Here is a 16,067-nt window from a genome sequence, read left to right as displayed (position 1 = left end):
GGCAGTGCAGACTTGATGGGCCGAAGGATCGTTTCCGAGCTGTATCTCTAAACTAAAATAAACTAAAGAAGAGAACGGGCAAACTCTACGCAGACAGCGCCATTGGTCAGGATTGAACCTGGGTCACTGGCATGGAGACGCAGTAGCTCTAACCGCCACACCACTTCTGATCTGGCTATCAGACGATTTAAAGCAGTAGTGCGTAGAAATGTCTTGTCTCGGGGAGCAGTGAATCTCTGGAATTCTCTGCCCCAGTGGATGTTGTGGGCAAGATCATTAGAAATGTTAATGGTGTAGATAGACAACACTTCATTTCTTCAGTATTTCCAATATTTATTTGGAACTGCCGCAGGAGAGGAGTTGAGGCCAGCGTGGATTAGTTGTTGAAGAATATTCAAGATTTAGATCAGATGGAAAGTTGGGCAGATATAATTTAATCCTGGCAAATGTGAGGTGATGTGTTTTGGGAAATCAAATAGGGGTAGGACATGTGTATGAAATGATGTGGCGTTTAGGAATACAGCATGGATCAGCCACGATCATACTGAGACCGAAACGTCACCCATTCCTTCTATCCGGAGAAGCTGCTTATCCCGCTGAGTTACTCCAGCAGTTTGTGTCCATCATACTGAGTGCCTTGAGAGACCAGGTGACCTACTCTTGCTACTATTTACTTGTGTGTACTCTTACTATTTTAAGCACACTGATTTGGCGCATTATCCTCTTGGTGGCAATAAGCATATTTCATTTGAGAACATAACGCCTCGAATTACTCTTTTAGGTTCTGGTTCTTCAAATTCCTGGCCTTGGTGGGAATCACTGTTGGTGCCTTCTTCATTCCTGATGGAACATTTACTACAGGTATAGTGAAAATCATTATTCTGGAATAAACTTTTCTATATAAGTTTTTCATGTACTAATCTATCTTGTGGCTGTATGAAAAATAAATATAAAATATGCAAGCAATCATTTATCTACTTCACGAGAGGTTTAACCAAAATCATCATTAGATGGATCACATGTTTAATCTTCAAGAGTTGTGAAAGCTCAAAATGAAAGCTTGATGATAGCCAGACTCTTTATACTTGCATATCCACGGATAGAATAGGGATGAAATATGTTTAAAAAAAAACCTAGAGCCTAATAGCCTATTTTTTTTCTTCTCTCTCCCAATGCAATCTATGGTGGAACAGGCTTGAAGGACTAAATGATTAGTAAGTTTGCGGATGATATGAAAGTTGGTGGGAAGTTGTTGAGGAATATTCAAGATTTAGGTCAAATGGAGAGTTGGGCAGATCATGGGTGGGTGGACTTTAATCCTGGCAAGTGTGAGGTGATGTGTTTTGGGAAATCAAAAAGGGGTAGGACATGCGCAGTAAGTGGTAAGGTGCTAGGGAATATTGATGTGCAGATGGACCTGAATATGGCTAGATAGATAGGGTGATGGAGGTGGCGCATGGCATGCTTGCCCTCATGCATTGTGGCAGTCAGTGTAAAAGTTGGGATGTTGTGTTGCAGCTTTACGAAACAGTCTGACTGCACTTGGAGTATTGTGTGCAGGTCTGGTAGCCACAATATAGGAAAGAGTGCAGAGAAGATTCACCAGATGTTGCCTGGATTGGAGGTCTTTAGTCAATAGGGAGAGATTAGATCAGCTGGGTTTCTTTTCACCGGAGAGAATAAAGCTGAGAGGCGGTCATATAGAGACATTTAAAATTAGTAGACGTGGGTGGGGTGAAGAGTCAGAATCTTTTTCATGGTAGAAGTATCAAAAGAGAGCATAAATGTAAGAAGAGGAATTTTTAAGGGGATTTGAAGATTTTTTTTTACTACAGTGGTTGATACCGAGAACTTGCTGCCAGTGTTGGTGGTTGAATCACATACAGTCGTTACATTAAAGAGACATATAGACATACTTGAATAGGTAAGGCATCAAAGAATAGGAACCTAATGTGGGCAAAGGGGATTAGTGTGAATGCATAAAAATATCAGCTTGGACGTGTTGAGCCAAGGACCCTGCTTCTGAACTGTACAACTCTGATTCTTTGACCTAATGCTGTTGTTATCTTCTGCTCCGTTCAGATTAGATTAGATATACAGCGCGGAAACAGGCCCTTTGCACCGACCAGCGATCCCTGCACATTAACACCATCCTACACACACTAGGGGCAATTTACACTAATACCAAGTTATACAATTTATGCATATACCAAGCCAATTAACCTACAAACCTGCACGTCTTTGGAGTGTGAGAAGAAACTGAAGATTTTGGAGAAAACCTGCTCGGTCACTGGGAGAACGTACAAACTCTGTACAGACAGCGCCTGTAGTCAGGATCGAACCTGGGTCACCGGCGCTGCAAGGTAGCAACTCTACCGCTGCGCCACCGTGCCATCCACCAGGAATGCCGCCAATATCCATAAGACCTCAGTTTTCAAAAGCATTTGCCAAATCAAGAGCAGGAATATAAATCGATTTATATTTTAACGCCAAAACCCCTGAAGACAAATTCAGCAGATCAGATGATCACCGTCAATGATCAGCTGACTCTGCATGGCTGAAAATCGTCCCAATTATGCGTTTCACCATATCACTGCATGTTGCTTTTGTCTGTTGCTTTGATGATATTGTCTTTGCTTACCGGTTGTTTTGTCATTGTTTTCCCCCCCAGTCTGGTTCTACTTTGGTGTGGTTGGAGCTTTCTGCTTTATCCTCATCCAGCTGATTCTTCTCATCGACTTTGCTCACTCCTGGACCCAGTCCTGGGTTGAGAACATGGAAGAGGGAAATGGCAGATGCTGGTATGCTGGTAAGTAAAGATAAATCAACTATTTTATTCCTTCGATTATCATTATGAGCGTGCTTGATGTGACATTTTCTGCCGAACCTCATTTACTCAGTGGTTAGCTACCTGGAAGCAGGTCAGATCCCTTTTCATTAATCCTCACTTGTGCCGAAAGCTAAATGTCTTTCCAGGACAGAGCAGCTGAGATTTAGAGCTTATTACACTGGAACCGTGGGTGCAGTTCCTATCATTCTGTAATCTTGTTGCTTAGAGAATTAATTCCATGTAATCTGCAGTTTTTGATTAATTTTTAATTCATTGGTTGTACATGGAATAGTACAGCACTAGAACAGGCTCTATCTACTGTGTCTGTGCCGAACATGATGCCAAGACTAACTCTTATCTCCCTGCATATAATCCATATCCCTCCATTTCCATGTGCCTATCCAAAAATCTCATAAATGCCACTATCATATCTGCCTTAACCACCCTGCCTCCATTCCAGGCACTCGCCATCGTCAATGTAAAAAAAAAATCTCCAAACACTTCCTTTAAACTTTGGCCCTCTCACCCTGAAGTTATGCCTTCAAGTATTTGATTTTTCCATCCTGTGGAAAAATGTTCTGACTGTCAATTCTGAATATTCCCCTCGCAAATTTTATTGACTTTTATCAGGTCTCTCCGCAACCTCCGGCATTCCGAAGAAAACAATTCAAATCTGTCTATCCGCTCCCTGCAACTAATGCCCACAATTCCAGGCTTCATTGGTAAATGATGGTCTTGGTGAAGTTCCTCTGCACCCTATCCAAAACCTCTACATCCTTCCTGCAATGTGGTGACCAGAACTGCACACAATACTCCAAAAGTGCATAACCAGATTCTTATAAAGCAGCAGCAGGATTTCCTGACTCTTATACTCAATGCCCCTGTGTTTCCTCTTTAATGACTTCCATCAAGATTGCAATGTTCTCCGGAGATCCCAAGTTTGTAATGATTGCAGTGGTTCGAAAGTTGCATTGAAGAGCCCACAGTTATATTTGGAACTGCTGGATTTTGCCGCCCAATGTGCAAACATTCATGACTCTGCACAATTGTGCAGCATGCTGAATGAACTTGTGCCAGTTTTACAGTCATAGACTTTAGAGACGTAACTTTCCCACGCCGACCAACATGGCCCATCGACCCTGGACCCACCTGCCTGCTTTTGGCCCACGCCCCTCTAAACCTATCCTGCCCATTTTCCCTAACGTTCACCCTGACTGCACTCTACGCCGATTCAATGTGAAACCTGGCACTTATTCAGCACTTAGCCTGAGAAATTTGTCTTCTGTAGCTGTGGCAGGTCAGTTCAGCTACTCCATTCAGTTCAGCAGTGTGGAAGGACCGTTAAGGGGAGAGGTTGGTTTTGGATAATTTGCATTTTAAACCCCCCCCCCCCCCAAAAAAACGGGTTGCCAATACCTTTGGAATGACTAACTCCACTTACACATTGTCTTCCCTCCTTTGTTGCAGCTTTATTTTTCTGCACCGCTTTCAACTACATTGTGTCCCTGGCAGCAGTGGTGGTTTTCTATGTGTTTTACACTAAGCCTGATGCCTGTGCCATAAATAAAACCTTCATAAGTTTGAATCTCATCTTCTGCATCATTGTCTCCATTGTGTCCGTTCTACCCAAGGTTCAGGTAGGAAAACAGAATATATGAATTTGAAACCATGATGTGAATGACTTATGAATAATTCAACAACTGTTTCATGATTTTTGAGCTTCTTGCTCTGAAAGGTCTTGGGATGTTTTGCCTAAGTAAAGCCACCGTATCAGTAGAAGGTGATTTATTATAATAGAAACATAATCAACATTTGACAACTGCCCTATCAAACTGAATCCAGCGCAAGCAATGTGGATAAATGTTTGATATAAAAGAAAGCCACAGAATGCTGGAGTAACTCTGGGTCAGGCTGTATCTCTGGATCAGATGCTGCCTGACCTGCTGTGTTACTCCAGCATTTTGTGTCTTCCTTTGGTAGAAACCAACATTTGCTTTTCACTGTTATTATGTTCATATTTGATTTAACTTCTTTTTGTGTTTCCTTTTAAGATTAATGCAGTCAATGATTGACCTGATTGAAGATGCAGATATAGAAACATAGAAACATAGAAAATAGGTGCAGGAGTAGGCCATTCGGCCCTTCGAATCATGGCTGATCATCCAACTCAGTATCCCATACCTGCCTTCTCTCCATACCCCTTGATCCCTTTAGCCACAAGGGCCACATCTAACTCCCTCTTAAATATAGCCAATGAACTGGCTTCAACTACCTTCTGTGGCAGAAATTCACCACTCTCTGTATAAAAAATGATTTTCTCATCTTGGTCCTAAAAGAATTCCCTCTTATCCTTAAACTGTGACCCCTTCTGGACTTTCCCAACATCGGGAATAATCTTCCTGCATCTAGCCTGTCCAACCCCTTAAGAATTTTGTAAGTTTCTATAAGATCCCCCCTCAATCTTCTAAATTCTAGCGAAGATTGAGGGTGGATCTTATAGAAACTTACAAACTTACATCTTATAGAAATATACACATTTTATCTTTTCCAAAGTGTTCCTTAATATTTTCAGTATAGAATTAGTTATATGCAGAATTTAAGCTTTTCTATTCACTCATTGTTTTATTTCTTTGTTTTATTACCTCAGGAATCTCAACCACATTCAGGCTTGTTACAAGCTTCTGTCATTACTTTGTATACAATGTATGTGACTTGGTCAGCCATGACCAATGAACCTGGTAAGTTTAACTTGGCAGCATTATATCTGTAGTAGGATGAACAAGACTATTGTTAAATATATAGCTGCTTCAGCATTTCTACAGTTTTAAACATTTTAGAATCATTAGAGTCCTACAGTACGAAACAGGCCCTTCGGCCCAACTCGTCCATGCCAGCGTCCTTTTTTTAAACACCATTTTTTCCATCCTGCACAGACAGAAATTGTAACCCCAGCTTGCTGAGCATCGTTCATCAAACGACCAGCAATTCAACCACTGAAACACCTCCCGATCAAGTGGTCCAGTGGTGGGATGCCCAGAGCATTGTCGGATTGGTCATCTTTCTCATTTGTGTGCTTTATTCAAGGTCAGTTCCTGCATGCCTTCCATTTTTTTAAAAAAATTTTTTTAAACCGTTTCCTTCAAATAGAAGGACCATTAATATTTCTTAACCGTTTAAGAAGGAACTGCAGATGCTGGAAAATTGAAGGTAGACAAAAGTGCTGGAGAAACTCAGCGGGTGCAGCAGCATCTATGGAGCGAAGGAAATAGGCAACGTTTCGGGCCGAAACGTTGCCTATTTCCTTCGCTCCATAGATGCTGCTGCACCCGCTGAGTTTCTGCAGCACTTTTGTCTACCTAATATTTCTTAACCCAAGCGCTTGTGCAAGTAGGAGTAGGAGTTTGAATCCAGCTTTAACTGGTTATTAAGTGAAGAATTATTCTTCCAAGATCATAGCTGGAAATGAACGGAGGTTGTATGTAGGGGCCTCCTTCGTTGCCCTGGCTCAGATTCGTCAGTGGACAATACGTGGTACGGTTCTACCAACAGAAGTATAGCAGTAAAGATAGTCATCACAGGACAGGAAGGGAAAATTGGTGCATCCAGATTACCCGCCCTTCCCTTTACTTAGAATTATGACAAGGAAGATAATCGGATCAAAGATTATTTTTAAATAAAATATGAATTTAAATATTTATTTGGCGCCAAAGATGCTGAGTAGTTTTTTTGTTTGTTTTTTTTTGCTTCATCCCCTCCACGATTTTACTCAGTATTGTTCATATCCTAGAGCTGCAACACGAAATGTATGTGTAATATAGTCATTTGTTTACCCACGGCAACCAACTTATTGTGGATCAGACCTTAAATGACTGGAGTAACACACACAGTGGCTCAGGCAGCATCTGTGGAGGGAATGGACAGGGTGACGTTTCTTGTCTGGAGTCTGTATGTCAAGACTGGTTGTTGTTGGGGGATGGGGGGGGGGGGTGGGGGAGGGTGGTTGATTGGCAGATGGTTGAAGTAAGTGACAGGCTAGAGATAAAAAGGAATGTTGGATAAGGAGAGAAGGTGAGGGGGATATAGATGAGTGGGGGTTGGGGGGGGGCGACAAAAGGGTTGGAGTAGTGGGAGAAATGGGTGCAGCTGTGTGGTGGGGCACAGGAAAGTAGGGAATGTATTACTTAAAATTGGAGAATTCAATGTTCATACTGTTGGGTTGAACACAACCCAAGCGGAATATGAGTATTCACATTGTGGATTATTTGTGAATTATTCTTTTTGGTTTCTTATGATATTAATTTGATTGCAGTAAACTGGAAATTAAGAGCAACTTGACATAAACATAGAGACAAACCAATTATTGGCAGTACCCTCAGTTGCCTTGACAAGCCCTTCCCCAGATAGCTCCATACCTGAACTATTAAACTCTCGAATTCACAACCTGTGCTGCTCGCAGTCGTTAAGAATCGGCGGCAACCTTTACGTTTTAGAATACCTGATGGTATTTAAATCACATGCAGAATAAAAAAAAAAAAAAATAGCCAAATAAGTTATTAGCGAATTAAGAGTAGATAATGGAGGCCAGGGAAAGAGAGAGGGAGTAAAGGTAAAGATTGAGTAGTCAGCAAACCGAAGGTTCGGGTTTAATGGTACATCTTGCATTCTTTCTTCAACTAAAGACACAAAGCGCTGGAGTAACTCAGCGGGTCAGGCAGTGTCTCTGGAGCACTTTGATAGTTAACGTATCGGATTTGAAGAAAGGTCCCAACCCGAAACGTCACCCATCCACGTTCTCCAGAGGCACTGCCTGTCCCACTGAGTTACTCCCCCACTTAGTGTCCTTTTAAAAAAAAAAAATCGGCATACGCAGTTCTTTGTTCTTCCTTCAACTGCCTTCCTTGATGGTCCTTTCTTTTCCCTTCACGTCCTGCAGCATCCGATCTTCCACCAATGCTCAGGTGAATAAGCTGATGATGACCGAAGAAGGTGAAGGGGCACTGGCTGAATTCTCTTCTCCCGGCGAGGATGGGGCACATCGGGCAGTGGACAACGAGCAGGATGCAGTCACGTACAGCTACTCGTTCTTCCACTTCTGCCTACTCCTGGCATCTCTGTACATCATGATGACACTTACCAACTGGTACAGGTACATCCGTCTTTGCTAAAATCAATAATGGCGCTTTCCGCTGTGTCGCAATCTTGGTAAAACTGAAGATCACGGGTTATCAGAACAAGGGTTTGGTTTAGTTTAGAGATACAGCGTAGAAACAGGCCCTCCGGCACACCGAGTCCACGCCGACCAATGGTTCCCATAACACTAACACTATCCTACACACTTGGGCCAATTTACAATTCTACTTCCTTAGAAGGCTTTGGGAAGTTCGGCATGTCCTCAACAACTCTCAGCAACTTCTGCAGATGCGTCGCAGAAAGCATTTTATTGGGATGCATCGTAGCGTGGTTTGGGAACAGCTACATCCAAGACCGCAAAAAAATGGCAGAGAATTGTGGACGCAGCCCCGACCATCCCACAACCCAACCTCCCTTTCATTAAGTTTTTAAGAAGGAACTGCAGATGCTAGAAAATCAAAGGTGGACAAAAATGCTGGAGAAACTCAGCAGGTGCTGCAGCATCTATGCTGCTGCACCCTCTGAGTTTCTCCAGCATTTTTGTCTACCTCCCTTTCATTAATCCCATCCACACTTCACAATGCCTCAGCAAGGCCACCAGCATAATCAAGTACTAGTCTCACTCTGGTCACTCCATCTTCTCCCCTTTCACATCAGGCAAGAAGTACAGAAGTGTGAAAATGCACACGTCCAGATTCAGTTCAGTTCAGATTCTGAAGAAGGGTCTCGACCCGACACGTGGCCTACTCCTTTTCTCCATAGATGTTGCGTCACTCGCTGAGTTTCCCCAGCATTTATTGTCTACCTCCTGATTCAGAGGCAGTTTCTTCCCAGCTGTCATCAGGCAACTGAACCATCCAATCCACAACTAGCGAACGATCCTGAACTACCATCTACCTCATTGGAGATCCTCGGACAATCTTCAATCGGACTTTATCTTGCACTGTTCCCTTTATCCTGTATCTGAACACTGTGGGTGGCTCAAATGTAGTCATGGGTAGACTTTCCGCTGACTGGATAGCAAGCAACAAAAAGCTTTTCACTGTACCTTGGTGTACGTGGCAATAGACTAAACTAACTAACCCTGCATGTAGGAAGGAACTGCAGATGCTGGTTTAAACCCTGTGGCTGGGCAGATGGGTTTGTGGTTCATGGATAGATTGGATCAGAGCGAGGCTGGCTATGCTACCCAGGTCTTCAGTATCTTTCCGCATCTTGTAAAAATCAGAAGAAAATCTCCATTATATAGCCTCTTTTCTGTCATTAAATCCGTAAAGCCCACCACAGATAGTACACCCCTTTAAAATAAGCTCCTTTAGACGTTAGAGATACAGTGAGGAAAACAGGTCCTTCAACCCACCCAGTCCACACCGACCAGCAATCCCCGCACACTAGCACTATCCTACATACTAGGGACAATTTACAATTTTACCGAAGCCAATTAACCTACAAACCTGTATGGCTTTGGAGTGTGGGAGGAAACCGGAGCACCCAAGAAAACCCATGTAGGTCACGGACAGAACGTACAAACTCCGTACGGAGACCAACCGTGGCCAGGATCGAACCCGGGAACTCTGGTGCTGTAAGGCAGCAACTCTACCACTGAGCCAACATGCCGCCCTTACAAGAACAAGGGTTGAAGGAGCAAGCTGTAAAATGTCAGTCTGATGATTGTTCTGTGAAGCTGGGGAACTTCAGTGAGTCAGTATTTCCACAGGAGAATGCAAAGTGCAAACATTTGATTATTTCTACAAAACACTTCCATGGCTTAGCTCACAGCTGTTATTGTTACCCCACTCTTCACTCAGTGCATCTGTAAACCACATGCATCAGAGACTGGACACATGGTTTATTAATTATTTATTATGGCTGGGTTAATTAGTCTCAGCAGCTCCAGTTTAAAGGAACATATAAAATATAATTCCTGGGATTATTGCTCTGCATTGCTTTGCAAAGACTCCTCTTGATAGATAGTCTATGTGTGTATGTCAGATCAGAACAAAATGAGACCTGGTCTGAGAAGTCTGGTTAGTTTTAGAGATACAGCATGGAAGCAGACCCTACGGCACACCGAGTCCACGCTGACCACCGATCACCTGTTCACACTAGTCCTATGCTATCCCAGTTTCGCATCCGCTCCCTACATTCTATGGGCGATTTACAGAGCCCCATTAACCTACAAACCCGCAAGTCTTTGAGAAGTGGGAGGAAACTGGAGCTCCAGTAGGGAACCCACGTGGTCACGGTGAAAACGTGCAAACTCCGCACAGTTAGCACCTGAAGTTGGAATCGAATCTGGGTCTCCGGCACTGTGAGGCAGCAACTCTACCAGCTGTGCCATCGTGCCACCCAATAATGATGTATTTTGTGATGAATGGCCAGTTACCTGAAGGTACTGCAGATGGAATGAGTGCTGTGTTTAGCTGCTCCTTAGGCAAGCAGTACTATTTATGCTGCAATAGTACTCATCGGACTTTTGAATTTGTAAATGGAGGACTTAAACACAAATATAGTAGGCAAGGTACCACTATATTTTTCATACTTATGTTTTTGCTCATCTGATGTGCATGCAACCATTTAATAGAAACATAGAAAATAGGTGCAGGAGTAGGCCATTTGGCCGTTCGAGCCTGCACCGCCATTCAATATGATCATGGCTGATCATCCAACTCAGTATCCCATCCCTGCCTTCTCTCCATACCCCCTTATCCCTTTAGCCACAAGGGCCACATCTAGCTCCCTCTTAAATATAGCCAATGAACTGGCCTCAACTACCTTCTGTGGCAGAGAATTCCACAGATTCACCACTCTCTGTGTAAAAAATGATTTTCTCATCTCTGTCCTAAAAGACTTCCCTCTTATCCTTAAACTGTGACCCCCCTAGTTCTGGACTTCCCCAACATCTGGAATAATCTTCCTGCATCTAGCCTGTCCAACCCCTTAAGAATTTTGTAAGTTTCTATAAGATCCCCCCTCAATCTTCTGAAATTCTAGCGTGTACAAGCCGAGTCTATCCAGTCTTTCTTCATATGAAAGTCCTGCCATCCCAGAATCCCATGAATCAGTCTGGTGAACCTTCTCTGTACTCCCTCTATGGCAAGAATGTCTTTCCTCAGATTAGGAGACAAAAATTGTACGCAATACTCCAGGTGTGGTCTCACCAAGACCCTGTACAACTGCAGTAGAACCTCCCTGTTCTTATACTAAAATCCTTTTGCTATGAATGCTAACATCCCATTTGCTTTCTTCACTGCCTGCTGCACCTGCATTCCTACTTTCAATGACTGGTGTACCATGACACCCAGGTCTCGTTGCATCTCCCCTTTTCCTAATCGGTCACCATTCAGATATAAGTCTACTTTCCTGATTTTGCCACCAAAGTGGATAACCTCACATTTATCCACATTATACTGCATTTGCCGTGCATTTGCCCACTCACCCAACCTATCCAAGTCACCTTGCAGCCTCCTAGCATCCTACTCACAACTAACACTGCCCCCCAGCTTCATGTCATCCGCAAACTTGGAGATGTTGCATTCAATTCCCTCATCCAGATCATTAATATATATTGTAAATAGCTGGGGTCCCAGCACTGAGCCTTGCGGTACCCCACTAATGTGCCTATAAAGCAGCAGCAGGTGAGAATTTGAGACACAAGACACTGCAGATGCTGGAATCTTGAACAAAACACAAAGTGCTGGAGGAACAATGAGTGTGGATCCGGCAGCATCTGTGGAGGAAATGGCCGGCCAACGGTTCGGATCGAGACCCTTCTTCAGACTGGCTATAGTAGGGAGAAAAGTGGTAAAGCGCGGTGGGGTCAGGACAAAATCTGGCATGTTGATAAATGGACCAGACTATGGCCAGAGAGCAGCAGGAATCACAGGGAGGGAGCAGTGAGCATTTTCCGGTCCCACTGCAGATGACAATTAAACCCCTTAAGATAGATACAAAATGCCAGAGTAACTCAGCGGGTCAGGCAGCATCTCTGGCGAACATGTATAGGTGAAATTAAACGCTTGAGTTGTTAAAGCCTGTTTTTCTATTGAGTGAGGTGAGAAATGAATAGAAACCAGCCTGTCATTCGACATTCATGTTTCTTTTATCATTAACTGATGTGCGTTTGAATTTTACTTATTTTGATTCCTTCTATCCTGTTTGCTTAGTCCCAACTCGGATTACTCGTCCCTGCAGAGTACCTGGCCAGCTGTCTGGGTGAAGATCTCCTCCAGCTGGGTCGGGCTCCTGTTGTACCTGTGGACGCTGGTCGCTCCTCTCATTCTGTCGGATCGTGACTTCACCTAAAGCACAAGTGCAGGCCAGAGATACTCGACTTCTTGCTGGTTTTGTATCTTTATCTTTCAGCTGAATTCACTCAATGCCTTGTCTGTAGATAAAGTTTTCTTCAGGTATATCATTGTAACATTGGGCCTTAAATGACACTTGCAAAAATGAGGTTCCAGGCCAGATTTAAGCTAGTAGTTTTTTTTCTTCAGGCAAATACTTATTATGTTTCTCTCATATCTTTGTATTGGGACTTTTGTACATTTTATGGATGTTTAACCTTTTTACCATTTTCTTTATGATGTGAGCGTTTGAAGCTGATGATTTGGGCAGACATAGTAACGTATTGCAATGACTTGCAATGCTGACTGGACACTACTTTTTATGTAACTGATTCCCACGTCTACATTTATAATGGTAACTGATGTAAAATGCTCACGTTGTACGTGATTACTATCATCTGCCAGTGGGGACACTGCCACCAGCAGGACAAAATCATTACAACACGTTTGCATGGACTATTTAGATATCCATCGAGCACTTAATGGTAAAGTGATTGAAGGGAATCTCGATTATGTCTGTGCTATCCAGCCGAACATCCCTCGCTGTTTAAAAGAAAGAGACACAAAGTGCTGGAGTAACTCAGTGGGTCATCTCCGCAGTCTGCCTGAAGAAGGGATTTGACCTGAAACGTCACCCATTCCTTCTTTCCAGAAATGCTGCCTGTCCCGCTGAGTTGCTTCAGCTTTTTGTGTCTACAGGATCTCTGCAGAACATGGATAGGTGATGTTTCGGGTCAGGACCCCTGTGCAAACATACACTCGTTCCTGACTTCTGGTGTTCCCTATTCTAACCCCCACCCAGGCCACACACTCAACTCACTCTTTATACTCTAACTACAGCTGCAAACCTGTCATTTTGTATAATTGGGGGCCGAGGTACTCCTCAAGAATCTCCAAAGATTTTTAATAATACTTGTACATTTCCTACGTAATTATGTGTCAAATGTTCTAAGTCTCTCTCCATACATAGGGAAAACACAAAGTGCTGGAGTAACTCAGCAGGTCAGGCAGCATCCCTGCAGAACATGGATAAGTGATGTTTCCGATCACGATCCTTCGTCAGACGCGAAACGTCCCCTATCCATGCCCTGTACAGATGCTGCCTGACCCGCTGTGTTTCACCAGCACTTTGTGGCTTTTTGGTAAGCAAGCATCTGCAGTTCCTTGCATCTGCCTCTCTTGCTGTATCTCTGCTTCATGTTAAAAAAGTGCACACTCTGTCTTCTGTCCCAGGTATAATGCCATAGAAATGTGATGTGCTTTTAAAAGTAAAATATTTTGTCATTTTGCCTGCTCGCATTTGGCAGAAATAACTTTTATCCACTAAATAATATCAAACATGCTCATCATATCATGGAAGCTTCTGGATATATCTTCAGTATTTATTTGAGGAATGTTTTTTGAACTATAATAGTTTTAGGAATATACAACTCGGATCAAGGAAACATTTTATTTTCTGGCTAATGGTAGAGAGATAGGACCAAGACCACCTTGTTTACAAATCGAGCACAAGGGAAATGGAATGAAATAGTTGGCAAAAAGCTGAAGTGTTTACAAGAAATAAATAGCAGGAATGACATAGGACAGAAAGCACTTTTAAAGGAATTTTTAGTTATTAATAGGAAATGCTTGGAATTGTGCGTTATATTCGTGCAGGATAGAATGCAAATGGGAAATAAAACCCAGCTCTCACTGACAACAGTTCAGTTAGGAGTAAAAATGTATTTGATGCATGAGAGAGATCTGTAGGTTCCAATGTTGCTGTTATTTTATGGAAATGCGCTAAGAATATAAGATTCAGTTCCGCTGGTTCCTGGCATGGCCTATTGAAAGCAAATGAACAGTGGAATTTTGTGCTTGGGTATTTTGTGTTGGTGACTTCCCACACTAGTCTCTAAGGAAAAACATGTTTGATTTTTAGGTCATTATATATTGAATTGGGTATGTTTTCTACACAGTATTTAGCTCTCTTTCACAATGGGTATCTTGGTAGGTAAGAATGTAATATTGGTACGTGTGGGTACAATAACAATGTTGCTGATTGCATGTTCAAAAGAATTTGGAGCAATTTTGTAGACGAAACTACGTGGGAAGTTGATATTTAATTTTGACACCACCTCTGCAAAGGAAATCATTTACAAAAGAGAAAAACCTTTTGCTTTTTAGTCTCTTGAGCATTGTACAGTATCAGGAAAATATCAGAATCGGCAACATTGTTGGTTTTGGGCTAATTATTTTGTGATGAACTAATAAGGTTAATTGATTTTTATGCCACATGTCTAAGACTAGTGAGGTATATACCATCTGGTGATACTTACACTGAACTCTTATAAACTCTAGATTAAACGTGTATAAATATCCTTCTTGTGGAAAATATCTAAATGATTTTTTTTAATATGTAGAATGATCATGTCATTTTATATAGAATCCATGTAGTTATATGATTTATCTATATGTAATTGAAAAGGGTTTTTTTTTAATCGGTCATTAAATAATTTTTGCATGACAACAATAATGTTTGGTTTACAATGCTAAAGAATGTGCCTATTTCAAAAGATGCTAATCTTGCTGTGTCTCACTTGTTGATGATGGTGAATCACATTGCATCTATGGAAAACAAGCTGATTGCAATGGCAACATGGACTGAGAGAGGCCATTTCAGCACACCAGTGGTACCTTTTACAGAGCGTTTTGCTATAGCAGATTACTGCTGACCTTTGACGGAAGTGCCTCAAAAGCAGACGCAAGGAGTGATTTAATTTTGTTTCTTTGAATAATGGAAATTGATGTTCAATTTGTCGCTGGTCTCATTATTCATTCCTTTTAGAGATGATTCTGATGTGTGTATTGTCAGACTAATAAAGATTTCTTTTTTCTTTTCACGAATGTTCATGTACGACTTTATTTCCCCATGTTCCCTTTACGATGGAAGATTGAACTTTTAAGCGGGGAAACCAGATGTTTTTTGAATTTATTCCATCAGCATTTGAACTGGAAGGACATTTTTCATTTCAATCCAATAACATCAACTCAGATTGAGTTTATTGTCTGCCTTACGTGCCTTTTTGGGTGCCAATGGGTTTTTTTCTTTACTTCAAATGTTTCCTTACATAGTTTCCCTCGTTAAATGGTCTGAATTCTAAATAGCGAAAGATTTGAGATTTTTGTCATGAGATTTGTGAAACAATCAAAGGTACACAGTTTAACTTTCAGAGAGACATCAGGAAGGGAGTTGCTGGAACAACTCAGCGAGTTGGGCAACATCTGTGGAAGGAATGGACAGGTGACATTGTGGGTGCGGACTCTAGACCTTTGGCCTGTGGGCCTATGGCTACTCATGTGCTCAATAAACCAATCTACTTTATTCATTGTGCAAATGTTATGTACAGGGATATAATTAGTCAGGTAAATTAAACAATGAAAGTCCACAGACTTGTTGACTTGCAATAACCTAGTGCCTGCTACGGACATGTTACATGTTATGTAAATTATACATGAGATAGTGCTCTTAACAGGTTATTTCCAGAGTAGGCTTTTGTATTGGGCCTGAGGTATCAGCTGGGGGAAATTGTGTGTTTAGCTGCTCCATAGACCAGGGGTTCCCAACCTTTTTCGTTGCGTTTACCCCTGGCACATAACAATGTTATTTCCCTTATTTATGAACAGCTAATGATGAAGAGATACCAGTATACCAGAACCAAACACAGTCAGTCCATGAGAAAAAAATGTACAAATTTCCGAATCAACAAATATACCCTTTG

The 16,067-nt window shown here is 42.1% G+C and overlaps 1 protein-coding gene across 1 annotated transcript in view; it reads left to right on the top strand.

Annotated features, from left to right (window-relative positions):
- The window catches only part of LOC129709866 (serine incorporator 1-like), a 33,523-nt gene extending 18,335 nt beyond the window's left edge, over positions 1 to 15,188 (top strand). The window contains exons 4-10 of the mRNA XM_055656497.1: positions 782 to 861; positions 2,672 to 2,809; positions 4,298 to 4,467; positions 5,478 to 5,568; positions 5,764 to 5,914; positions 7,764 to 7,976; positions 12,127 to 15,188. Of these exons, the coding sequence (XP_055512472.1) occupies positions 782 to 861; positions 2,672 to 2,809; positions 4,298 to 4,467; positions 5,478 to 5,568; positions 5,764 to 5,914; positions 7,764 to 7,976; positions 12,127 to 12,265 (982 nt within the window). The 3' untranslated portion in view covers positions 12,266 to 15,188. The remainder of the gene's footprint in view (positions 1 to 781; positions 862 to 2,671; positions 2,810 to 4,297; positions 4,468 to 5,477; positions 5,569 to 5,763; positions 5,915 to 7,763; positions 7,977 to 12,126) is intronic.
- The last annotated feature ends 879 nt before the right edge of the window (positions 15,189 to 16,067 follow it).

The sequence above is a fragment of the Leucoraja erinacea genome, chromosome 26 (genome assembly GCF_028641065.1).
Source record: "Leucoraja erinacea ecotype New England chromosome 26, Leri_hhj_1, whole genome shotgun sequence".
NCBI lineage: Eukaryota > Metazoa > Chordata > Chondrichthyes > Rajiformes > Rajidae > Leucoraja > Leucoraja erinaceus.
The sequence above is the reverse complement of the archived record's forward strand: the minus strand, read 5'-3'. Positions and strand labels throughout refer to the sequence as shown.